Source organism: Acanthopagrus latus, chromosome 5 (assembly GCF_904848185.1).
Source record: "Acanthopagrus latus isolate v.2019 chromosome 5, fAcaLat1.1, whole genome shotgun sequence".
NCBI lineage: Eukaryota > Metazoa > Chordata > Actinopteri > Spariformes > Sparidae > Acanthopagrus > Acanthopagrus latus.
The window spans coordinates 13,718,139-13,744,458 of NC_051043.1; the positions used below are offsets into that span (position 1 = coordinate 13,718,139).

A 26,320-nucleotide genomic window follows, 5' to 3' on the forward strand; every position below is an offset into this window, starting at 1 on the left:
ACCTTTAATCTATCCATTAATTAACTCCACAGTCAGCTGAACAATATATTAAAGGTCCTTTTAAAGGGCACTATTTTTTGGAGACTACTCAGGAATATGAGGTAATAATACAAACTCAGAAATATGTATTTTTTCCACAACTGAATAACCAAGCTGTTCTCAGAGGAAAATAAGGTCCCCAGGATGCTGTTTGAAGCTAGGATGATGGCAGGGTCCACCACATGTAAACAAAGTGAAACAGTATGAAATTGTCAGTTTGTTTGTTTAGTCGTGAAAACAAAGAGAGTCGATTCATTCACATATTAGCTTGTTTAGGGATAAATAAACCAGTCTCTGGAGATCTTTCTCTTCTGATTAACATTTTGCCATCCCCATATAATGCACCGTGAAATGTACAAATCAAGAGTCTCTCTCGTTTTATTTCGTGACTTACCATTCAGTCTAAAACAAGTCCCTATATGCTTGACTTGTCTCGCAGAGCGCTGCAATGGTGTTTTGCTGTGAAGCTCTGGGCGTGTTTTGCAGACTAAGAAGCTCTCCATCGGTGTGATGCTCAGTGGTTAATGACTGAGTTTTCATTTTTTGGGTGAAGTTATCCTTTAATTTCTCTGCTGGGTATTTTAATCTACTTCAAGATATATTTAGACTTTTGATTGTGGGGTTATGAATCTGAGTAGAATTAGTATAGTATAGTAGAGTAGTATTTGCAGTAGAAGTAAAAAGTAGCACAAAAGTATTAGTATGGGAATGGAAGAGGTGGATCCTTTGTGAAAAAGTGTTCCCTCTGTAGTTCCCTTCGTAGGGCTCTGCTGCGGGTTTCCCTAAAGTTCTCAGGTGTCAGGCACTCGGGGCACGAGCCGCCCTCCTCCTCCTCCTCCTTCCTCCTTCTCCTCCTCCTCCTCTTCGGAAACGGGATGTGATGTAAATACACAGCAACTTCTTCTCTCTCTCTCTTTTTTTTTGTTCCCCTCTCTCTCTGGAGTGTGCAGATCTCCTACCAACACACTGTTGAAGGAAGGGTAGAAGAAAGAGAAGAAGAGGAGGAAGAAGAAGGAAGACAAGAAGAAAAAAGGCGGCGGGCAGTGAACCAGGAGAGAGAACGAGTCCCTCGTTAGTTTTCTCCACCATGATCGTGTGAGCTCTTCCGTCGGAAAAAAAAAAAAAAAAAAAAAAAAACAACCTCCCGACCTGCCGGACTGAACCCCGACAAAAAAAAAAGAAAACGGATCAAACCGGAGAAAAGCTCGCTGCTGCTGAAGGGAACCCGCGGACAGGTAATCAGCTGACGGGTTTGTGTCCCCCCCCCTGTGTTATATAAGAGTCAGCGAGGGAAGCAGGAGAGTGAGTTCAGACCGTCTGGAAACTTTGAGTGCATGACAACAGAGCTGAGAGGAGTCCTGCTGCTGCTGCTGCTGCTGCTGCACACTGAGGCCTACAGCAGATATGATAGCTGAGATCTTTGTTATCTGCTGGAGAGACAGACCAGTCACAGTGCACTGGTTACAGGAATCACACCAGCGACTCTAAAAATATCACATACACACAGTTTAAGTCACCCAAATAAGCTTGCAGAAAAACATCAAAATGCAGCATCAGATCAGAAATCACATGTAGGGATATCACAGGATGAGCACACTGTAGGTCCCTTTGAAGGACAGATTGCGAGATTGTGAGAGAGTGTTGTCACTGAAATGTAATGAGAGGTTGCAAATTACTAGACCAAATGCCATAAATTACAATCCAGCCGTCTTAAACTTACAATGGAGAACCACTGATGTGCTGCAGGTTACTGTAGGAATATTTGTATTATATGAACAGGCCTGTAGGTGTGTAGTTCTCGTCTATAGCCGTGATAAAATGGTTTTATAGTCACTTTAAAAGTGCCAGAGAAATGAATAAATATCCATGTGAAACTCAAGATAATAGTTTAATTGCTAATGATATAAAATGTAATGCAGATCAGATGCTCGACACTCACTGTGGGCCATCACAGACTCACTAGGGTCACAACAGGAACATTGTCAAATATAAATGTATTACATGATGTTGTTGTACATGACCTAGACACACTGAAGCATCATGGCGTCAACTTAAAACATGTAGAGCTGCAGCAATTAGACTTGTTACTGTAATAAACGTTGGTTGTTTAGGTCATTTCAAGCAAAAATGCCATGTGTTTCTCACCTTTAATTAAAATAAATCAAATATTTTGGGGTTTAGGACTGTTGATCTGATGGCACGACACATTGGATGATGTTGATGATGGTAGCAGGGCTGTCACAGTGTAATTTTTTTAATGATGTGATTATTTTAGCCAAGCGAATTCATGGTAGCAGTATTACTGTGATATCTACATAAGCTGAAAAAATGCCAGCAATCAAATCCATCTTTGACTATCTGTTCTGTGCGTGCTGTCTCTTTTTTTGTCAAATAACTTACCTTCAGAATACAAGTTTAGGGACGTGGAGAAAGAGATTGTAACCATTAAAAAAAGTAATAAAAAGTAATAAAAAAAAAAAAAGAGCAATAATGCTGCAACTTACAACAATTAGTAGTGAGAAGTCAATCGAATAAACTCATCAACAACAAGGTTGAGCGATAATGACAGCAATCTTTAATTGTAGCCCTATAATACATGTTCATAGAGGCAGATAAAATAAATGTATTCAGTTAAAGGCCACATTATCATAAACTACAGACAACACAGAAAAACAGGACCACTCTACCTCTAACTTCGATTGATTATTAATTGTGCCTCGTAATACTGTGAACATTAGTAGTGCAAATGAATGATGATAATGAAGGTTATGAAGTTGGTTGGTCTGCTTAAAGGTGAAAGAAGGAAGGTGATGGGTGTAAAACCTGCTGTGTAGTGTTGTCAAAAATATTGACATGAAGTGTGTGTGTGTGTGTGTGTGTGTGTGTTGCTGACCTGTCGACCTCCTCTGAGGTGTATCAGGGATCGCATTTGTGTTATTTTCATGCTCGGCGCTCGGTCAGCTCAGCTTACAAAGACAAACTGGCGACTGACAGCAGAGTTTCAACCCCTTGAACACCATCACTTCTTCCTACGTAAATCCTTCTTCTCCCAGTCTCGTGTCTTTTCATGTACCCGCCTCAGTTCATAGAGGCCTTTTGGGACATTTAAGAGCACAGTATGTGAAATAGTTGATTTTTGTGGCTCACTCGCAGGTCGTCAGATATCAACACCCGCCATCCCAGAGTGTCGATATTACGACTTTGGTGTGAGACTCAGCAATCAGCTCTCTTTCTCCAAAACTGCTGATTGAATATCATTTTAAGAAAACATGTTTCTAGTCCCTGGGATGTTGATACGGGATAAAGAGCCACAGAAGTGAATAATGTAACTTAATGTAAAAAAAAAAAAAATCACTTGATTTACAGCAGAAAATGATTCCAGTGAATACATTTCCCTCAGTTTCAACACTTTTATTAAACAGTCTTCATCAGCTGATGGACTTTCTCTGTTGTCATGGAGATGTGTTGTCCTTCAAGCTCAGTAGCTGTTCTGATTCTTTTGACAGCAGACTTCTTGTCCACGCTGGCTTAGACATCAAACATTTAAAAATTGATGGACAGCGTCTCTGATTTTTGATTAATCATTGATGTTGTTTCTTGATCCCAAACGCTCTCTGGTTGCAGCTTCTCCAGTGGGAGGATTTTCATCAGTTATCGCTTTTGTCAGCAGCAAACTCAAAATTAGTAGTTCTTGAGTCGTTTGACGATCTAGTTTTGCACTCTGGGAACTTCTCGCGAGCACCTTTTTGGCACCGAGTGGATTAAATAGTTTATTGGGAAAATAATCGAGCAAAAAAAAATGTGTTCTGACTGCCAGTAATCTCAGTCACTGACGACTGATCGTACCAGCCCCCTGCAGGTATATTTAACAGCCCTGTGTTCGTGATACGAAGCAGTGCAGAGCTGATTTATTGTCTCTTGAACAGGCAGTGAGAGCAGCCTGAAGCTACAAAGGGGCTCCAAGTGATTTCACCACAGCAGCAGTTCAGTGTTTGGCTCAGACTGTGAGAGCTCACAGCTCTGTTCACTCACAAATCAAACCAGAAACAAAGCAGTGGAAGATATACGGTTTCATCCTGCTGCCACTCAGTCAGACAGGAATCATTTGGACAGCTTAGGTTTAGCAGCCTTTTCTTCGCTCTGTCAGTGGGTCGTTCGGGTGTAAGGGGGCACCCACGGCATATGAGCGGTGCACTGTATGATCTGTAGAAGTGCAGGACTGTGTGTGTGTGTGTGTGTGTGTGTGTGTACAGTCCTGTGACTGGGAGAGGAACAGCCAGCATGTAACCAGGTCCAGTAGTCTCCTGCTGCTGCTGTCAGGTTTATATTTCTTCCCGAACTCACATGATGTCTGTTTTGTTCTGTTTGAAACAAAAAAGACACAGTTTCACCTCAGTCTGCGTTTGTCTCTGACCATCAAGCCTCCACTGAGGTGAACCACAGCAGGTTTTTCCTTGTTCATGTTTCTTGAGGGTGAAAAAAAAGCCTCTGAAGGGAGCTCGCTCTCTGAATCGTACGAATTGACTTGTAATTTAAAACACAGGCCTGCTGCACCTCAGTGCTTTCAAACAATACCAGCACTAACAGAACTTTGAGAGGAGACCTGTTCTGCTTTTTTTTTTTTTTTACGTTTGGTTCCCTTCCCTTCAGTGTGTTAAATAGGTTCATGTGCATGTGAAAAGCTCATGAAAGACATCATAATGTTCAATAGTCTGAGAACGATCGCCTGTAGATTGATAATGATTTTTATTCCACATTTGTCAAAGATAAAGGCAAAGTCTCATTGAAAGTTCTCATTACAATGAATCTCTGTCGAAGCAGTAATAAGATGGGGCATCAAGGCAATAACTGGTTCAAACTGATTATAACATGGGCTGATTGTAAACCTTTGTGCGCCGTCGGGCTGGATGTGGTGATCGTGCTGTGCCCTCAGTGAACTCTGAGACGGGCTTTGAACGCTCAAAGTTAACAAGATGACGTCCCAACACTGTTTGGGAATCTCAGCACCAGTGAGCGCTCCGCCTGTCCAATAAAAAAAGATGATTCATTCCATCCCGATATCTATTCGACATCACATCCAGATAGCTTCTCAAATCTCTCCAGCTCAACCTGGAGTCAATAAAGTGATCCGTCTGTGAGCTTTTCGCCAAAGATGGATCTACTTGAGGGGATAGTGTCTTGCATGTTAGCGGCAGCAGCTGCAGGAAAACATGAAAACACGACCTCCTTCCAGTTTAGTCCTTCATACCTTAAGATAAACGTCTCCAAAGACTTTTAACCTCAGGTCATTGAGTCATCAAATAAAGTCTCTGACCCTCTTATCGGACTCTGATCTGAGTTACGATGCTCTCATGAGGCCTTCTTTTTTGTATACAAGCACCACTTGAGCCACACTGTGAAACACAAACACTTAGAGGAAACAGTCAAAATGGCTCCTGGTGAAGTGTGTGCAGATAGTAGCTGTGGTTCGAGTGGAAGCAGCGGATTACAGATGAGTGTAAATGAGTGAGTGTGTGTCGAGTTTCCATCTGCCGAGCCGAGGCCAGCGGCTCATTAAACCATTAAAAAAACCACACGAACGATCCGTTCGAGGCGCATGAAACTGAGAAGAACAACACTGAATATGGCTGCCTATGAGGGCAGGCGATGCAGAGGAACATGATCCGATTTTATTAGGAGGAACTTTTATTGAATCATTTCCAATTATGAGTAGTTAAAATGTCCGAGAGAGAACCAAGATAACTTCCTTGGTACATTTACTGCGGGGGCGATCAACTCTGAGATTTCAAGGTCTTATTTTATGCTCCATTGCGGCTTAATAACTTTATTTCGGCTGTCTACTAGAAAATATTCACAAGCTTTAATGTTCAAAAAAGACTATTTTTCCCCCAAAAAACATATTTTTCCCTTTGCTGCAGCACCTCTGTTCAATGCTCCATTTTAGGTCCTGTCTCTTTAAGGCCCACCCCCCTCCTGAAAAGCCCAGCCTACTCTGATTGCTCAGCTGTCACAGGCCTGAGCAGACAAGTGTTGTGACATCGTAAACTCATGGAAGTTAGGTTCGTTTGTAGGCACATTTTTCATGAAAACAGGGCTGTGTGTGTTTCTTTGTGGACTGGGCGTTTTGATACTCTTCACAGTATTTATTTAGCACCTAGAGCTGCTTCATAACCAAAAACAGGCAAGGAAATCTCTCTTTCAGTAGAACGGGACCTCTAACCTGTCACCATATCTCGTTACACGCAGGCAGCTGAAAATTTTAAGGCTGCTGTAAACGGTCATAGAGGAAGAGTCAGATTATTCTTCTTACAGATGTCTAACCATGAATACATGAATATAGTCCATCTCTCCATACCCAAGTTGATGGTGTCTGTTGTTTTTCCCCCTGAGTCGGACGTCCTGGCATCAGCTGATCCTGATGGGGTACCGTGACTCACGCTGGACAAATGAAAACCGGTGCGGGAAATGTTTCCACTAGTTAGACAAACTTCTCTTGCACTCGATTGTTTTCATGCAGTGATTAAGTTACGCAACTAGACACTATTGTCCCACCGAGGCTTAGCTGCTTTTATGTTGTAAACATTAAACAGACATCACTGTCATTAATCTACAAGCAGAATGAAAAGGGCACATTTGTCAGTTTGCAGTGGGAATTTGGCTCCTTGGTTGGCATGAGGATTCACTGGGTTGTTTGTTACACATCACATTAAATGTGGTTTATTTTAAATGCAATTTGTTAAGAAATCGAGCCAGTTTCATTGTGTTGCACGTGGAGCCAGATTGTAGTCAACAGTTCATGGATGGACAGATTTTGAAAACCCAGCCAAATCAGTAATCTGGTCTTGCCGTCCTTCTGAACTGTCATGTTAGAAGTGGACGGAACTCATCAAATCTAAAGATTTACATGTTGTTTGGCATGTAAACAAATGGTAGTTCAGCGCCGTGCAGCTTCTCTTTGAGTCAGCACAGTGATTTGAGGCTCCTTATGGAGAATCCAGAGACAGATCAGCTCCTCTGCTCCCTCCGCCCACCGCTGACAGACTTATGATACCCTGCATACCTGTGCGTGAGAGACACTCATGTCTTCAGGGCTCGTATTCTGAGTCGAGCAGCACAGTCTCGAGTGACACGTTCCACGTCAGAGTCGTTACTGGAAAGACGAAACAAGTTTTTAAAAATCAAAAACGTTCATCGGATTCCACTATAAGAGTGGACGTCGGATGATTGATCTACTGACGGGTTCACTAGAGGTGTCAGAGGTTCAGAAGAAACACTCAAAATTCAGGTCAAATTCTTCAGTGACACAAATTCAACATCCTCTGCAAATCCTAAATTCTGGTTTTCCAAGTGCGTTTGATCGCGTTCACCTCGGCTGCAGCAGTGTCAGTTTGCAGCTTTGCATGTTAAATCAAGCGCTCCTCGCATTCTTCAGATACCAGCAGCTCTTTTTAAACCATCTGCTGCTCTGCTCCAGCTCAGACCTCTTAACCATCACCTGCTCTCAGGTTACATTTACATTTTGGGCATTTCGCTGATGTGCACGTGTACTTTTACGCAGCCTGCTGCAGCAGCGGAAGCCGGAACATTCTGAAACAATCAGCTGACCGAAAAAGAAACCAGGCAGGGTACTTAAAAAACACAGTTGTTCATGTAGAATGAGTTTGTGTCACTCAGCCTGTAGAAATGACCAGAACGCTTCAACACACTTTGTGAACAAACACTGTGATGGACTGGGCATCATGTTGTGCCTAGTTTTGTTGCTGATGGCACCTGAAAGTCAGAGTCTTATGGTGCACAGATGGCCGTTTTTTCATCACATTCGGTGGGTTTCAGTGGATCTGGAAGTGTTGGGAGGAGTCTTAAGATACATTCACATTAAAGGTGCTGTTTGCAAGAATGAATTGAATTGATTTTTGAGTCTCACCCCCAACTCGTCATAACTTACGCTTAGGGACTGCAGGATGGGCCATCAGTTTTTAATGAGTTGGGAATGAAACTGAAAATCAACTTTTTTTGTTCTACAAATAGCACATTTAAACAATTATCTTGTTATTGTGAAAAATATGCTAAATATTAGAATGTTATTACAACAGTTTCTGTTGTTTCCTGTTGATTGCCAGCTGGTAGTCTTTACTGTCTTGCAGTGTGTCATTACAGGCATCTGGACCCAGCTGAGCTTTGTGTGTGTGTGTGTGTGTGTGTGTGTGTGTGTGTGTGTGTGTGTGTGCGTGTGCGTGTGCGTGTGTGTGTGTGTGTGTGTGTGCAGAGGGGTAGATGAGGCCTCTTCTCAGCTCTCAGGGTGTTTTTCATTGTTTATTGTGTTGCATAATCAGACAGACAGCGCTGCAGCTACAGAAAGTCTTTCTTCAGACTGAAAACAGCTGTAAGTATAAGTAGAGTGCATACCTCCTCCAGCGCCCCCTCAGTTCACTTAAAGCAAAACGTATTTTAACCAACTAGTTCTTTATATTTATATATATATATATATATATATATATATATATATATATATATATATATATATATATATATATATATATATATATATATATATATATATATATATACTACCCTGCTGGTGCTTTAAGAGTTACAGTGGCATCGTGTCCAGGGAGCACTCAGAGGCGCTTGAGTTTTCCGGTTGTCTGTCTCTGGGTCTGTGTAATTGTCATAGCGTAATAATATTAAGAATTATTTTTTCTTTTTTATTTGCTGCTAACTCACATTTCTTATGATTTTGGAGTGTAAGCCTGCTTTAGATACAGATGGCACAGGACATCTACTGTACATCCTGAGCAAATAGAGGAAATTCTATATGTATCTTATAGTTCAGTGTTGCATTGACACCAGATAACTGTACGATCTGCCCAAACACTGCACAGCTTTGTATAATCTGTGGAAGGTTAACACAGCCATTCAAACTTGACTATAGTTCCACAGCATTCATGCTACTATCCACCTGGAATGTGCGCTCATTGTGTTTTTTTTGGCCGATACTGGCTCGATTTCAGATCATCTTTCCAAAATGCAGCCTGATACATTTGTATTTTTGTAAAAATTGGGACCTATAATATAGCTTGAAATGATATGAAGTAAAAAAAAAAGATGTATATTTGCACTCCATTGTGTCCTCTGCTGTTCTGTTTTGTTCTCAGTGAACTCAGTCTCATTCACCCCTCAACCAGAGAGAGAGGGGCGAGAGAGAGAGAGAGAGAGAGAGAGAGATAGAGAGAGATAGAGAGAGAGATGCATTTTCATGTGTGTAACAGTAAGCGGGAGAGAGACTTGGAGAAAAGCATGTGGATTCCTGTGTGTTTTTGTGAGTGAGAGACATAGACACACCGAGAGCGAGAGAGAGCGAGAGCTCTGGGTTGCGTTGAATGTTAGGAATGTTGAGGCTTTTGGCTCCAGTTTGTTCTGACTGAGGGAGGAGGAGATAAAGGAGGAGGGAGGAGGGACAGAGTGAGAGGAAAAGGAGGACAGAGGGGAGGAGATGAGGAGGGAGGAAGGGAGTAGGAGATATAGAGGGAGAAGACAAAGGCGAGGAAATCCGAGGCAGCGAAAAACATTCAGTAATAGTCAGGAGATCATACTTCACTTTGCTTGTGTCTTGTTCATTTCAGCTTCAACTGTTTTATAATTGAGTCCAGAGCCGACGTTGGTTCACAGTACCAAGGTTACACTTAATCTCAAAGTTTGTCTGATTTTTAATGGCTACATAGAACAGATGCTCCGTTGTTCGGTACTGTTGTGGCAGCATTCAGCGTGTCTACGCACGTAAAAAGAAGGAAATGGAGCCTCCGGTCGTGTTGATGCCTGTGACGTACCTGATTGACTATAAAGTATACACTGCACAGGGACTGAGGATGCACACATTCACTGCTGTGCAGAAATGCATGAAAATACACAAGGTTGCCAGCATGCAGACATACAGTAAGATAATAAAGTTGAGTGAAAAGCATGTGTATTATAACCCTCAGAGAGGAGCTCAAAGTGTCGTGCATATTTTGTCCATGAGATATTGTTAAGTAATGCTCTGAAACTCTGTTTTCATGCTGCTTTAAGGGAAAAAAATACTCCAAAGTTGTTTTGACAGTTCAAAAGTCCCTCTAGGTAAAGAGGACTTTTCTTTCTCTATCTTTTCTGTCTCCCTCATTCTTTCTCTCTTGATTGCTTTTACTGTGTTCGTCTCTCTCTCCATGTTTTTTTCCCCCTCTCCGTCTCTCTCTCTCTCTCTCTCTCTCTCTCTCTCTCTCTCCGGTCATGTGATTTTGCTGTAGAGATGAGCAACAGTGCAGGAATCTGAGCTGCAGCCAACACATTACATAAAGCTCTCTCTCTCTCTCTCTCATTCTCTCTCATTCTCTCTCTCTCTCTGTCTCCCAGTCTTTGCCAGAGAAATAGAAAAAAAAAAGTGAACCGCTGTGCGCTGGTGCAGCTCGCCTGATGTGAATGAATTCACTTCCTGAAGTGGAATCTACGTCAGTAAAAAGAAAGATTGATTCAAGAGCTGAACTGTTTTATACAGAGCTGGCAGGTTCTTACAGAGCCAGTGCCGCTCTGTGCTCAGCCTGCTCCCAGCTGCGAGGATCCCTGTGGAACCGACTCTATGGGAACAATGTGAATAATGTGTTGTAATCGGAGAGCTGCAGCGGCTTGTTTTCGCTGCTTCTGTAGCCTTCTGTCACAGCGGACAGTCCGATCGGATTGATTTGTTCCCAAGTGGAGGTTAGGCTACTGCGACTCAGTGATCTGTCCGGTCTTCAACTCTGCTCTCTGTTCAAAGTCAAGCGGGACACAAACTTCTCTCGCTCCAGAGAATGATTTCGGCCCCGCGCTCCACCGCTGCTGATGTTTGTGCACCTCTGCTTAAGTCTCCCTGAGCTTAATCTTTCATAAGGTTGATCATGTTTACGAGATGCTCAGCCTCCCCGACGGACCTGGAGTGAAGGGAATTAAAATCAGTATTGAGTACGTCAGCATAGTGCGTCACTGAGGTGCCAGAGTTTCTTTGCCAAGCCCGGAGCACTCTCGGGCTGTAAACAAGGAGAGGAGAAAGATGAACAATGTTTTGGTGCTGTCAGGTGGAATAGTGAAGTCCTGTGTACTATTCACCTCTGTAAATCATGTCGATCATGAAAAGGACTCTGATGGGAGGCTGGGATCCATCGTGTTTCTTACTGATGTCACTGCAAGAGTTTGGGACTCCTTGAACGACACAGTGAAAAAAAAGGCGAAACATTTTCAAAAGACAAAATATGTGTTGTCCGATCCCAGTGGTAGTCGTTCCCAGGTGGGAAGTAGGTATATATCTCACTGTACATAAATACAATTTTGAGGTATTACTTTATTTTTCTGCTCCACTACTTTATTTCCCACCCCGTTCCCACAGGAAGTCATGGGAAGTTTCATAGAAACATTTATGGAGCTTTACAGCAAGACATTGTTTTTTTATTTTTCAGTAGTAAAGTTTAGTTTGCTTAGTTTAGTGCGTAATCACTGAATTTTCATTTTAGGACATACTTATCCTTTAAAGGTGCACTATGTAGTCTCTTTAAGAAGAAGAGAAGAGAATGATCTTCAGTGACTGATTTATTTACGTCTAAACAAACTGAATAAACAAACTCTTCTCAACTGAATAACTGATTAAACTGAACAAACAAACTGACCTTAAATAAGATGTTTGGCGGACACCCTTCAGCGTGTCAGAATCTTCAACACATAGATGAGCATTAACACTTTTTCTTACCTATGAGGAAACAAAAGGAAACTAACGCTGAGAGTTTTACAAATGTGAACTTGATTTCAGATGAGATCATCCGCCAGCTGTTGAACTTTGCCCTCCTCACAGTGATGTAAAGGTGGACTCCAGGATCTGGTGACATCACCGTTGGGGTGTGGTCACTCGTGCACCGGCGCGCATTTATGGCTGTGACAAACCGCATTGTCAGAGGTGAAAACCCAGAGCGGAGAAAGCAGCGCAACCCTGCTCTTCAGCCCGCGGTCGAATCGCTCTTTGAGCTCTGTATGTCTCACTCTGCTTTACCCTTCCGTTTATTGTTCTCCCGGCCACCTCTCTCCTCCCTCTCTTTCCTCTCCCTCCTCGACGTTATCTCCCTCCTCCTCCTCTCTTTGTGTTTGCTCTCTTGCGTCCCTCGGCGTCCGTCCTCAGCCTCACCCTGCTGTCCCTCTGCGGTCGGTGTCGGGGTCTTCTCTTGCTGTTCTCTCCTTCTCCCATGTTCTCCCCCTCTCTCTCTCGACCAGCTGTTTCCTCCTGTGGGTCGATGTCCGTCATTTTGAAATCGACACTCGACGGCAGACGAACTCTAGAGTGAATGAAACTATGCGCAAGAGGACAGACTTTTGACTATGAGGTCTATATCTGTTAAATACTTTGACTGAGAGTAGAGACTTCTCTATTGTGTGTGTGTGTGTGTGTGTGTGTGTGTGTGTGTGTGTGTGTGTGTGTGTGTGTGTGTTTTTCAGTGTTGCATAACATCTTTGAGTGGGCTGCTGTGTGTGTCCAGTATTTATAAACTGCTTCGCTCCAACAGCAACATTGTGAAATCACTCACACGCGCACACCCATACACACAAACACACACAGACACACACTCAGTCCTATTGTAAATGAAGTTGGGAGTCATTCAGACCAATCCTTGTTCATCCATCCCACCGTACTTGTGTCAAACAGCGACAGTTTTACAGATAGTCCACTTCCGACAGTGGAAACAACAAATGTTGTAATTCTAAAGGATTTTGTACGGAGGAGGATGCAGTTATCTCTGTCTGTGTTGGTCAGGCTCGTTCTGAGATGATCAGGGAAATGTCTCTGAATGGTTCCGGTTTCAAAGTTTGCGTCCTTCGGTGAAGCGAGGCTTTGACAACAGACCAGTTGGACCGCCAAAGGGGTCACAGCTCCACAGGGTGGACAGTATCAGAGGAAGACAACAGGATTGCAGTTTGCACTTCATGCTCCACGTGGGTTTAGAGAGGAGGGGAAAACTCATTTGTTACAGCTGTTAAATATTAAATCATCCATTTTTGCTCACCACATCTTTCTCAGGGGGTGAACAGACTGTAGCTCAGATTCAGAATCGGACAACTTTATTAATCCCTCCAGAGGCATTTTATTTGACCAGCTCGCCCCGCACACATACTGAAACCTACAGTAACATGTAGACACAAAAATGGATGAGTAATAAATGAACTAAGAACAAAATACAATAAAGTAAAGGTAGAAGCTTAAATACTTGTTTCTGCTTTCTGGAGGATGTTAAAAACAAAACTCGGTTACACAAAAATTCTAGAGGATGCAATTGCTCATTAGCTGAGGACGACCAGAGCAGGTGATGATTCGGTACATACAAAGCAAAATGACTTGTGCCTGATGGCTGTCAGACCCTTGAAGATGTGTTACCAGGTGATCAGTATGACCCTTAAAGTGACGGAAACAACGTGTGAAAATCTGATATTGATTTGAACGCAGCTTGTTTTCATTTGTTAAGTGGCCTGGACATAATTCAGTCTAAAGCGTCTGTTGTTTATTATTCAGCCTCGATTGTCTTTGTACATTACACTGCACATTTTTGTCAGCTTACTTATTTATTTTCTCTCTATAGAATCATATTGTGCGTTCTGACATCCAAATGAATGAAACTTCAAAAGTTCATACACTGTGAGACAACATCCTCCCATCTGCTCTGGCTGGATCATGATCACAGAGATCTTTCTCAACAGCTTTGTTGCTGGTTGCTGTTACTATGTTCAGAGCTGGTACAACAACAATCAACAGCCACAGACAAGCTCATGAGTTATGATTAACTCAGTCATCCTCTCTTTCATCTCTCTCTCTCTCTCTCTCAGAGATGTAGCGTGTGTGTTGGTGTGATCGCTGGACCATCATGCACCTCTTCCTGCTGCTGATCCTTCAAGCCACAGCAGCCGTTGGACAGATCGACCCCGGTACGTACACACACACACACACAGGGAAAAAAAAAGGAAATATTCAAGTAAAGTACCTCAAAATTGTACTTAAGAGCAGTGCTTGAGTTGTTGGTTCGATATTGGATTATTTTGTCGCTGGTTTGTCGAAATTCTGACACAAAGAGGTAAATTTTTACTGCAAATGAATATCGGCCTTGATTACTAATAATCAGTTTTGGTATGAGCCCTGAAAAACCCATATCTGTGGACCCCTCCACCTCCTGATATGAAAGTCATCTCATAGAAATAATGTGAACGTTATGTGACGTACGGTAGAAACTCATACAGATGTGAACATATCAGTGGTTTGCAGAACCATTAAGCGGCCTGGCAAGTGGGCTGCACACACCTATTGGTAACTCTATACACGAAAGGACCCGCTTTGACGTAATTCATTATCTGGCCCCCAGTCCTTAGATGTGTGTAACCTCATAAATAAACTCTGAACCCTCGTAAAGGCGTTTTGAATGAGCAAAGGCATAATGAATGTCTTCATTGTCATTGTATAAATAACATTGGTGCCCACGGAGTTTGAAGTGGAACAAACACACACACACACAGAGTGAAACTGGTGTTCTGTGTGTGTGTTTTCAGCACACTGTCGCTATGCCTTGGGCATGGAGGATGGACGGATTAAAGACGATGACATCACAGCATCCAGCCACTGGTACGAGACGACTGGACCACAATACGCCAGGTCAGTGTGTGTGATTGATTGATGGGATCTGAATGACCTATTTGTTTGTTCTTTTTTTGTGTTTTGCTTTTAAAAACATATAAGAAAGAAAAGAAATTCTGAGCTGATTTGTAAAAGATGCTTCAGCGTGAAGTCATGATATAAAATGCACCACTAAACTGCGGATATGAGCTTGTGATCAACATTTCCAGGGTCAGCAGACAATCTGAATTCTGCGTGTGTGTGACTGCAGGTTGAATCGTGAGGAAGGAGACGGCGCCTGGTGTCCTGAGGGACAGCTGGAGCCTTCGGACAGTCAGTACCTGCAGGTTTGTGTTCGCTCAGTGCTTTCAATGTCACGTCATTCCAAATTTACAGTGACACAGATTCAGTGCCTGTGAGGATCCTCAGGATATCTAGAAGACAAGAAGTCCTCAAAGATCTACAGCAAGTCCAGTCATATTTGACTGAGCACTAAAATCAGGTGTTAAGTTTGAGTTCACAGTGGAGTTCAGGAAGGTGAACTGCTAGAGTTTAATGTAAGCTTTTATAGATATACTTATATTCTTATCATGGGAGTTCAACGGTAGAAGAAGTATGATTTTGCTGGTGATGGATCAGTTTTTCGCTCATCAGAGAACTTCATACACATAAAATGTAAATGTGCACTGACATAGACACATTTTATGTGATGTGTGCTGCTACCTGTGGAGTTTGTGTGCCACCAAGTTGAATCTTTCAGAGTAAATGTCGATTTAAACATTTGTAGAGACAGAAGCACGTCATGACAGACTTGCCACATCACTTTCCCTTTTCCTCAGAGTAGCAACTGCCAACAACGCGGGGCAAAACGTGACTTCACTCATTTAGTTAGTGTGTAGTGGAGACATGAAAGCATGCAGCACCTTGGTAAATTGGCCAACTGCACAATATAAAGCAATAAATAACCGGAATCGCTGATGTGTCTTTCAGGTGGATCTGGGTAGGCTGACCTTCCTCACGGTAGTCGGGACTCAGGGGCGATACGCCAGGAACTCTGGGAACGAGTTCGCCCGGGCTTACCGCCTCAACTACAGCAGAGACGGCTTGCTGTGGAAGTCCTGGAGGAACCGGCTGGGAAACGCGGTGAGTGACCCAAATATTTCGCTGCAGAGGGGAGACAAAGAACTGTAGGGTCAAGCCTGGGTCTGTGAGATGGGAAATTGAGGGAAAATTTGAGACAGGAAGACAGTCTGAGCAGCAGAATAGAGGAAAATCTGGAGCGGAAACATGTGACGGAGTGATAGACGGAGAAAGAGGGAGGAAAAGAAAAGAAAATCACTGTGAGCTGCTTCTGGTCATTCACGCTGAAATCCCAGGAAATGACATTTACACACCAGCTTCCTGTTGGGCCTTCGAAGTAAGCAACACCATTCAGACACAGTTTAAACACCAGGTCGTGTTTTTGTCTGAGGCAGAAACAAGATTATTTTTTTTTCATTTTAAGATACTCCAGAAAACATCCACCGAAGACAGATTGATTCCTGCAGCTGGTAGCCCAACAAAACTACTCCATGCGAACACTGCACTGTTCATAGATTGGGGTTAAATTTCTGATACTAATTGTAACTGGTCCACAATTAATGAATCGTGGTGTTCAGCACCTTCAGCTACTACACAGACACAGTTCAGTCCGTATTACTCTACTGCTCCAGCTTACTGTCCATGTTAACAAACTGTTCTGGGCCACACACTCGTACGTACTGGGTACATGTTTCTGTTTCTGAGGAAGACGCTGTAGAGAACTGTTTTCTCCTTCTGGGAAAACTGATCATCTTGCTGTTCCTCATGATATATTTGCATCCAGGTGATGGAGGGAAACAAGAACGCCTACGCCTCAGTCATCAACGACCTCCACCCTCCGATCATCACCCGCTATATCCGGCTGATCCCCGTCACCAGAGTGTCGACCACCGTCTGCATGAGAGTGGAGCTGTACGGCTGTCCGTGGGAGGGTAGGACACACAAACACAAAGCCACACTGTAAAATGCGCATGTGTTCTCTAACTCTGCTGACATTAGAGGTTGTTGATTCGATGGATTTGGACTTTAATCGCTTCTCAGAAATGTTTACTCCTCCTGAGAGAGTTTAACATCAGGCAAGCATTACAGAAGTTTTATCTCAATAGAACAACATCAAAGGAGTTATGTGATGTTTGGGGGGGTGGAGCGGGTTGCACCAATCACAGGGTCGGTGCTTCGATCCCCGGCTCTTCCTGAACGAGAGGCAGATTGTTGCTTCGATGGAGCCAAAGTTATGGAAGGGCCGTCTCCTTCTTCCCGACAGGCCACAATCAGTGGGACGTTTAGTCGACAAACAAAATACAAACAGGACAGTGCAAAATGGTGCGCGCTCACAGACAGTGTCGTTCGCTACATCGCTAAAGAGATGCAGCCCTTTAATACCGATGAAAAGCCGGCATTTCGACAAATGCTGCAAACATTTAAAAGCCAGTACAAATTGCCTGGGAGAACATAGGTGTCAGAAACGGCAATTCCTCAACTGTACAGTGTGAAGACGACATACTAAAGGGTTAGGCTTATTGTTTTTGGTTGTGTGTAATTTAAGTGCAACTTTTGCTAACAGAGACTGAGAGTCCTTTTTTATTTATTGTTTCTGGTTGTTTTGTTTATTTATTTTGGATATTTAAAATGTTTTCCTCACACCAATTCCAATGTTAACTATTCTTTAGAAATAAAAGTTTATGTATCTTTGAAATGGTGTAGTTGCATTATTATGTATCATTGTATTAGATGAAAAATGGTCTCAGAATGACAATATTATCGTTTATCGCAGTAATTTGTGGGACAATTTATCATCCAGCAAAAGGTGTTATCGTGACAGGCCTAGCTGGATCTCCATGATACTTACCTGTTCCCCAGGAGGATGAATGCTTTTCTTTGTTCCACCAGCAGCCCGATTTACTGGTGAGGGTGTGAGTCGAGGTTGAGATTCATTCAGCCTCACTAAATTATGCTGTGGTTGGGCCTTTACTATGGTGACAGTAATGATCCTTGTGAAAGGAAGCTTGCTGTGGAGCAATAAAACTAGGAATACTCTTTTTTTTAAACCCGTCCTTTCCCCCCCTGCAGACGGTCTGATCTCCTACAGCGCTCCAGAGGGTCAGCCCATGAATCCGCCCGGTTATCCCATCGCCAGCTTCAATGACTCCACATACGATGGAGCACACGAGAGAAGGCAAGTCTCGCACACTCATCACACATCAGTGTGTTTTTTTGCCGTTTCCCTGGTCTGTGACTGACAGCTGGCTCGTCCAGTAGGAGGCTGTTCGGGGGGATGGGTCAGCTGACGGACGGCGTGATCGGCCTGGACGACTTCCTGCAGACGCGTCAGTACCACGTGTGGCCCGGCTACGACTACCTGGGCTGGAGGAACGACTCGCTGGGAACTCAGGGATACGTGGAGATGGAGTTTGTGTTCGACAGGCGGAGAAACTTCACCTCCATGAAGGTCTGCATCTCTGTTCCATTTGTGTACTGTCACATTTGATCTTATCCCATTTGAATCTTACAAAGAAATGTCTCCTCTCTCCCTATGTCCAGGTTCACAGTAACAACATGTTCTCCCGTGGCGTGAAGATCTTTTCCTCCGTCTCCTGTTGGTTTAAGCCCCGCCTCATTGCTGGCTGGGAGGTCGAGCCCGTGGCCTTCAAGACGGTGCTGGACGACAGAAACCCGAGCGCCCGCTACGTCACTGTGCCGCTTAATCGCCGCACGGCCAAATCCATCCGCTGTCGCTTTTACTTTGCAGACATCTGGATGATGTTCAGTGAGATCTCCTTTCAGTCAGGTAACAAAAGCACACACACACACACACACACACAAACATGCGCTCACACGAGTTTCACACAACAGAAAAATAAAATGACTTTGCTTTATGTGTGCCACAGAGGACACCATACTCCCAACCCCAGTGACCCTGGGGTCGACCACCCCTCCAGTCACTGAGGAGAGCACCATGCTAACCACACCAAAGACAGGTATGACCTTTGAGCTTACCTTTTCAAAAATGTGCCACTGGAAGACATTACCTAAGTAAAAATCTCTAACGTCTGTCCTGTCCCCCCCGACAGCCAATCCATCAACCAGTGACCCGCCAGATGACGGGAACACGCCCATTCTGATTGGCTGCCTGGTGACCATCATCCTGCTGTTGGTCATCATCATCTTCCTCATCCTCTGGTGCCAGTATGTCTGCAAGGTGCTGGAGAAGGTGAGCAGTAAACTATAGATAAAGAGATCTTTATTTTATTTTATTGCATTTTTTGTTCATTAATGAATTCTCTTTTGTTATTGTTCATTTCTGTTCCCAGGAGTGTTCAAGACACGATGAATAAGTTGCAATACCCAAAAAAAATGAAACAGGATTAGCGTAAGGAGAGAAACTCCGTATGTGTCAACTGATAACTGGCTAAAGTCCTTATTGTATGTGTAGGATTAAAAGATATCTCAGTTTGCTGACACCTACAGGCAGTATCTGAACATACAGATCCGATCTGGGGACACTGGGAGTGTTAAAGAAATGTTTATCATATAATACCAAGACATGCAGATAGTAAGGACATTAAAGCGCAGCAGCTCCCAACAGAGAGGTGGTTTTACTCTCAGTGACTAACACATTTCTCTAATACATTAAACAGTTCAGTTCCCAGTAAGTCTCCTGCAGCCTCAAGACACGTCATATCTCAAACTGTTTGGATTATCTTTAAGCATCGCAAAAGAAGGAGATTTGAACAGCTGTTCAGTGTAAACCAGTCACACCTGATTACAAACCAAAGAGAGACTGAAAGAACAAGAATAGGAAGTAGGTATTGTTTTTTTTCTTTTTGCGGAAAAAAATCATTAAATTCTGCATCTTTGCTTTGTTGTTGATTACACGTGAAAAAAACAAATGTATCAGAGGGAGAGAGAACTATTCGAAAACACTCTAAGATTAACATCCGTTCTTGGAAACTATTTCCCCTCCACGGTCATCAATTACTCCATGAACATCCTGAAAACAGATCATTGTTAGAAAAAGAGCTGACAACAAATCCAAAGGCTTCATGACACATAAACCGTGAATCCTTGTTGTCTCATGAAGACCATAACTGAAGGACAGACAGTTTATTATCATGAATATTATAACAATGTTTTCCTCTCCCTCTCTCCTCCTCCAGGCTCCCCGTCGGATCCTCGATGAGGAGGTGACAGTTCGGCTGTCGTCCTGTAGTGACACCATCATCCTCCAGACCCCTCCTGTGCCCCCCCGCTCTGGCCACGCACCTACAGGTAGACAGCAACAGATAGGGCCAGGCCAGAAAAGGCTACACATGGCCTTAAGTATCGTGGGATGGACTCGCATTCATACATAAATCTGGCTTTCCCCATGCAAATGAATCAATAAAGGGTAGCTGACAGCATAATTAGATGATTACTGAATGTCCTGATGTTGCTTGATTACTTGATTATTTCCTTAGGCCCGGCCAACACTGACCCTCACTATGAGAGAGTTTTCCTGTTGGACCCACAGTACCAGAACCCGGCGGTGCTGAGGAACAAACTGCCAGAGCTGTCACAGAGCGCCGAGGCCTCAGGTAAACATACTGGAACTCTATTTTTTTTTGTTTTGTTTTTCGGTACTTAAAAGTAGTCATAGCAGAGGAGGAAATGAAAGAATAAGGCTGACACAGAGTAGAATTTCCCTTAAAAACTCCCTACTCACAGGCACGTCATCACGTTCACGACAAGATAGTGAACATCTGTGGACGTTAGATCTACCTCATCTTAGGAAACTTGAATGAAGTAAACCTAAATCAGATGGCTTAGATACGCTCCAGATCCTCCTTGATGACATGTTCAGGCATGATAGTCTAGAGGCCTCCGGTAAAAAGACATGAAACTGCTGCAGTCTGCCCCCTGCTGGCATGTCTGTAACAGGCACCTTCACCACTGTGCTCGTCCTTAACATCTTCTGAATGTTTCTCCACGTTTAACTTCTTTAATTTCCTTCAGAACACACTGCGCGATCTGTCCATCTTTCTTTCCTTTACTCCCTTTTTTTTTGTCCTTCATATTTGCTCAATGAAGCTGTAAACGCTGAATGCGCATGCTCATTCATTCTGCAGTTTTTATCTCTTTCACCTCCCAGCCCTCTGTCTCTGTCCACGTTTCCTCCTCCTCTTCCTCCAGCTCTCCTCCTCGGTAATCCTCTCTATGACCTCCTCCTGCTGACTTCCTGTCACATGACGTCAGGCTGGCTGCGTGGTAAGAGCTGAAAGGTGTGACTTCAGACGTTTAAACGTCCATCAGATACAGCCCTTGTCTCTCCAGGTGCAATTTAAGACATCAGGGACTTCATTTGTCCTCTGTGATAATGAAAAGAGGTGCACATTACTTGGATTACATGTTATTTTGACTCACAGGCTTAAGATTTGGGTTTACACACAGATGATGTGGCAGTTTTTTCACAGGAAGCAGCCTTTTGCTTTCTAAGCGTAAAGTGATAATTTTGTTGAAATTTTCAAACCAAGGTAGGAACCGTCTTCTGGTCTCAAGATATATTGATTGAAAGATACAAAAATGTTGCACTCACGGATAATCTCGACTTTGTTTTAAACATGTTTTCTGCAACTTAAAAAAGCTGTTAACAATATTATCATTCTCAGTGAGATGTCACAGAGAAGTAGTACAAGAAAATTAAAGTAGCAAACACCTTTCCTTCACTCTCCGACAGCGTGTGGAGGAGGCTACGCCGAACCTGACGTCACCCAGTGCACCCCGCACCAGTGTTTCCATAGCAACGCGCCGCACTACGCCGAGACGGACATCGTGCGGCTGCAGGGCGTCACCGGCAGCAACATGTACGCTGTCCCCGCCCTCACCGTGGACTCCCTCACCAGGAAGGACATCTCCGCCGCAGAGTTCCCGCGGCAACATCTGATCTTCAGGGAGAAGCTGGGGGAGGGGCAGTTCGGAGAGGTGAGCGGGGAGAAGGCGGGGCCACAGAGGGAGCACTGAATCTCTTCATAGGTGTCCCAAAATGTACTTGATTGTTTCTAAAATATGTTGTTCTGGTGCTTCAAGTTCTAAATCTCTGACTTGGATTGTATTAATTAGAGGAGAATATCAGGACATCGTCAATAAACCATACCGTCTGCAGATGGTGATGGTGTCGGAAGCGGTTTTTGTCTCAGAAACGGTGAGGCTGCTCGCGTTCATGGTTTTTATTATGCTCGCTCATCTTCTGCAGGTCCACCTGTGTGAGGCCGAGGGACTCCCAGAATTCCTTGGGGAGGGGTCACCTCTCCCTGACAGAGATGGCCGTTCTGTGCTGGTGGCTGTTAAACAGCTGAGGGCCGACGCCACCAGCCAAGCCAGGTACACAACGCATCTGTGTGACAGGGTTTTCTTGTATACTAATCGATGAGCAAGGTAGTTTCTTTACAGGTTTCTTTTTTATTTGCTGTTCTTCATCTGCAATCATTTTATCCACTGAGCTGAATTGTTTTTCCTTTCCTGTAAAGTGCTCCATAAATGGTTTACTGTGTAATTATTGATATTATTGTACCTTACAGTATGTGTCTCATAAAAAGGGTGGAAATGGTTGAAATGTCATCCTATTAGTCTGGAACTCTGCTGTGGTAAAGTGTCCATCTTTGGGGGAAAAAAACAAGACCTCATCTGTGAATTTGTCTGGCTACAAGTAAAAATGTCTCCTCTCCCTTCGCCTGTCTGTCCATCAGGAACGACTTCCTGAAGGAAATAAAGATCATGTCTCGTCTGAACGACCCCAACATCATCCGGTTGCTGTGTGTGTGCGTGTCGTCCGACCCGCTGTGCATGGTGACCGAATACATGGAGAACGGAGACCTGAACATGTTCCTGTCTCAACGGGAGATTGAGAGCACACTGACGCATGCCAACAACATCCCTTCAGTCAGGTTAGTATACCATACACACTGTTTGTACATGTTCAATCACACTTTTCAATCCAACCAGTGTAATTTTTGATGCAAACAGCAGGGGGTGACGTGCAATAATTTAAAATCCTCACCTCCAGCCACTGTCACTTCCTTCTTTCTCTGTTCCCCACCTCCTTCTCCCCCCCCCGCCTTCTCCCTCTCTGCAGTCTATCAGACCTCCTCCACATGTCGGTGCAGATCTCGTCGGGGATGAAGTACCTGGCGTCTCTGAACTTCGTGCACCGCGACCTGGCCACCAGGAACTGCCTGCTGGACCGCCGCCTCACTATCAAGATCGCCGACTTTGGGATGAGCCGAAACCTGTACAGCAGCGACTACTACCGCATCCAGGGCCGGGCGGTGCTGCCCATACGATGGATGGCCTGGGAGAGCATCCTGCTGGTGAGGGGGGGGGGAGATAGCATGAGATAAGGACAAAACCTTAGCTTGTAGATGTGTCAGTCTGTCTCATAACCCTGAGTACCATTTAGAATGAGATCCCAGCTGGACAAGTTTATCAGAGAGGTACTCTAATGTTAACACCCACCAACACCAATATTTGTCAGTATTTAACCCTAACCTTAAGAGTCTGTGGGGTTGGATGAAAAATAATAAACAACTTTATTTATAAAGGGCCTCTCCAAACCAGAGTAACAAGGTGCTGTGTAATGCAAACATTAAGGATTAGGTTAAAACAGGAAGTTAAAAAAACTGCAAAAAAAAAACATAAAAACTTAACAGAGAGCGGACACAAATAAGTGGGCAAAGTGCTCACAAAACAGGTGAGTTTTTAACAGCCTCTTAAAACTGCTAACTGACGGAAGGTAATTATCTTGATCTGGAGGGAGAGGTAGAGGTTTTAGACACTTCCAGAGGGTTGAAGTTACACCTGCAAAAGCTCAGTGAACTTCATCATTAGACGTCAGGTGGCACCATGAACAAGCGACAAAGCAGGTCCAAAATATCAAATTGGAGCCGGCTGGTGTTGTGCTCTCTAGGTAATTAGAAGGAGTTTAAAATGAATTCTGCCCTCTCTGGGTAACCAATGCAGATTTGCCAACACTGGTGTGGAGACACACATTATGGAGACACAGAGGAGCGACTTGAGGGTGGTGAACAGTGAATTACAATAATCAAGATGGGAGGAGACAAACACATGATTCCAGGTCTTAAAGAAAGGAAAGGATAATATGGCGCAGATTTGGGCTATGTGTCTGAGCTGGAAGAAACCGAATTTGAGCACCTCCTTTATGTGCCACTCCAAATTCATATGTTGGTCAAAGAAATTTTTTTGGCCTTGGTAACCATTGCTGCTAAGGGACCAATATGTTGCTGAGATGCTCTCAGGGCCTACGATGAGGGTTTTGTCAGTGTTATGTTGGGATAAGTTTTTTCACATTCAGTCCTTGGCTATTGGCTATTAGGTAGTCTTGCAATGTAGAAATTTTACTTCAATTTTACGTCAATTTGAAGGAAAAATATATCGGGATGTTGTCTGCATAACAGTGCAAAGCAACTAATATGGAAGAGGGCCAAGGATTGAGCCTTTGGGTGCACCACATGTCAGTCGCGCAGATGAGGAAACGTACTGATCAATGGAGACTGGATAAAAAGTTTTCATTGCTTACCACAACTTGTACAGGTTGTTTATAAACTTATTTTCTCAGTGGTCCTTGTGGATTCTAAAATGTGAAAAGCTCTCACATAAAAGGTAATAATTTGACTCACATCACCCCTGCCTCCTCACTAGGGTAAGTTCACCACGGCCAGTGACGTTTGGGCGTTTGGTGTCACCCTCTGGGAGATCTTCACTCTGTGTAAGGAGCAGCCCTACAGTCTGCTGTCCGACGAACAGGTCATAGAGAACACTGGCGAGTTCTTCAGGAACCAGGGCAGACAGGTGAGACGAATCAAACGCATCCATGAAGGACAGAGTTTAGAAAAATTACTGCTTACTGTTACATCCAGCCTCAGGCAAACACTGGTACATATTCCTGCAAGAGTTTGCATCGTTTAAATAATTATTCATGTTTGTCAATCATGTTAAGTGGAACTTGAACTTTTTAGACATGTAGCACTGTATTAGTTTGTAGCTTTGTCACTAACAAAATTGCATAAGCAGTTAACATTTAGCAGGGCACAGGTCCTCCACAAGGGGGACCTGTGCCAAGCTACAGCAAAAAGAAAAGCAGAAGAAGAGTTGTAGTCTACACAAATGAATGTTTTGGATGATGTACTGGGCAGTTAACCCTTTTCATGCTTTTAAGTTACTATAAACAGAAATTGGATGGATCTGGTGATAAATCATAAACATAGATAATAAGTCAGGCAGCACTACGTGTTTCATTTTTAGGGGTTTCTCTGTTTCTTTATCTGATCTCTTTAACTGTGTTTCCCTCCTAGATCTTCCTTTACGGCCCTCCACTCTGCCCACCTTCACTCTTCGAGCTGATGATGCGTTGCTGGAGTCGCGACCTAGCCGACCGGCCCACCTTTGAGGGACTTTACCAAGCCCTGAGGCCCCACGTCAACCAGTGAGCCGATGCTCCCAGGACATACTACTCTGGCTTTCCTCGGAGGGGGTGTTTGTCCATCTCTAGACTCCTGTAAGAGGACGTGAGAAGACTGGAATTGTGTTACAAGATTAGGTCTCTGGGGGAATGAAGAAACCGGCAGACTTGTGAGCTGAGGGTCAGCTTGCTTTGTGGTAACAGCAGTGCTCTATTCTGAGAGACAAGATGGAGATGGAAGAGGTGAAGGCTGATCAACTCAGAGGAGAAACTTTTTGTGAGATCCAAACCTTGCCATTAGTGAATAAGGATTTCTAAGCTTTTAAATTTTTTCTATCATTGCTGATTTCACAGTTTCATCCGTTTCTTTAAAGCTCCTTTGATCAAAACGTCTTTTCCGACCTGTAGACATCTTCTTTTCGTGTTGTAATGGTGGCAAAGGTTGGCCTTTAAAGATGCCATAAACTGGACCGACTCTTCAGTCTTGGTAGTTTCTCCTTTCCCTGTGGTTTTTATTATTATTGTAAAGCACTGTCTGTGTGTCTCAGTTATTCATGTTCATATATTAACCCACACTGGAGCTCGGGCTAGGGTCAAATTGTAGTGTAGTTTTTATTTTTTAGATTTTTATTCTATTTTATTTTTTTTTTCTTGTTCAACAGTATTTGTTTTTTGTTTGGTCTTTTTCGTGGATATGAATGTTGTTCAGCTGAGGTTCACATCATGGTGCCAAGAGGCTGCGTTGAAACCTGTGTGGTTCACAGACTGAGAATCAGTCAGTGGGGTAACTGTGGGTAATTAAGGAAAGAATCTCGATTGGAGGCACACTGAAACCAAATAAGGAAAAAAAAAAATGTGTTGTGCCTTTTTTGTTGCCAAAGTGAAATAAAATGTATAAGTGATTAAAAAATTGACATGATTATATTAAATGTAACTCATCTGTGTGAATGGACTTGGCTACAATATACCATTAACATCAAACATATAACATCAAAGTGCGTTTTAGCATCAGTGGCATCAGAGGCATGAACGCCAACACTGCTAGCAGGGACAGTAATCAACCAAGTATCTAGTTCAAAGATCTAAACAAGGTATTATTTCCTGTG

General features: G+C 43.5%; 1 protein-coding gene across 2 annotated transcripts; it reads left to right on the forward strand.

The window, feature by feature from the left end:
- Positions 1-892: 892 nt before the first annotated feature.
- Positions 893-25,242, forward strand: ddr2l (discoidin domain receptor family, member 2, like). 2 transcript variants are annotated; one of them, XM_037097640.1, is made up of 19 exons: positions 893-1,274; positions 13,906-14,004; positions 14,620-14,722; positions 14,955-15,030; positions 15,674-15,826; positions 16,548-16,695; positions 17,834-17,939; positions 18,020-18,212; positions 18,305-18,551; positions 18,652-18,741; positions 18,835-18,974; positions 19,921-20,032; positions 20,221-20,337; positions 21,477-21,721; positions 21,993-22,120; positions 22,486-22,683; positions 22,872-23,106; positions 24,455-24,604; positions 25,108-25,242. In XM_037097640.1, the coding sequence occupies exons 2-19, from the start codon at positions 13,944-13,946 to the stop codon at positions 25,240-25,242; spliced, it is 2,637 nt and encodes an 878-aa protein (XP_036953535.1). In that variant the 5' UTR covers positions 893-1,274; positions 13,906-13,943. The 2 variants fall into 2 exon arrangements, with proteins under 2 accessions (XP_036953535.1, XP_036953536.1); XM_037097641.1 differs by having other exon boundaries at positions 895-1,274; positions 18,023-18,212.
- The last annotated feature ends 1,078 nt before the right edge of the window (positions 25,243-26,320 follow it).

Bases quoted from the DNA above. Each gene is read 5' to 3' on its own strand.
- ddr2l (XM_037097640.1), top strand. From the start codon at position 13,944: ATGCACCTCTTCCTGCTGCTGATCCTTCAAGCCACAGCAGCCGTTGGA. The intron at 15,827-16,547 runs GTGAGTGACCCA...ATTTGCATCCAG, and splicing joins GGAACCGGCTGGGAAACGCG to GTGATGGAGGGAAACAAGAA. The intron at 20,033-20,220 runs GTAGACAGCAAC...TTATTTCCTTAG, and splicing joins CTCTGGCCACGCACCTACAG to GCCCGGCCAACACTGACCCT.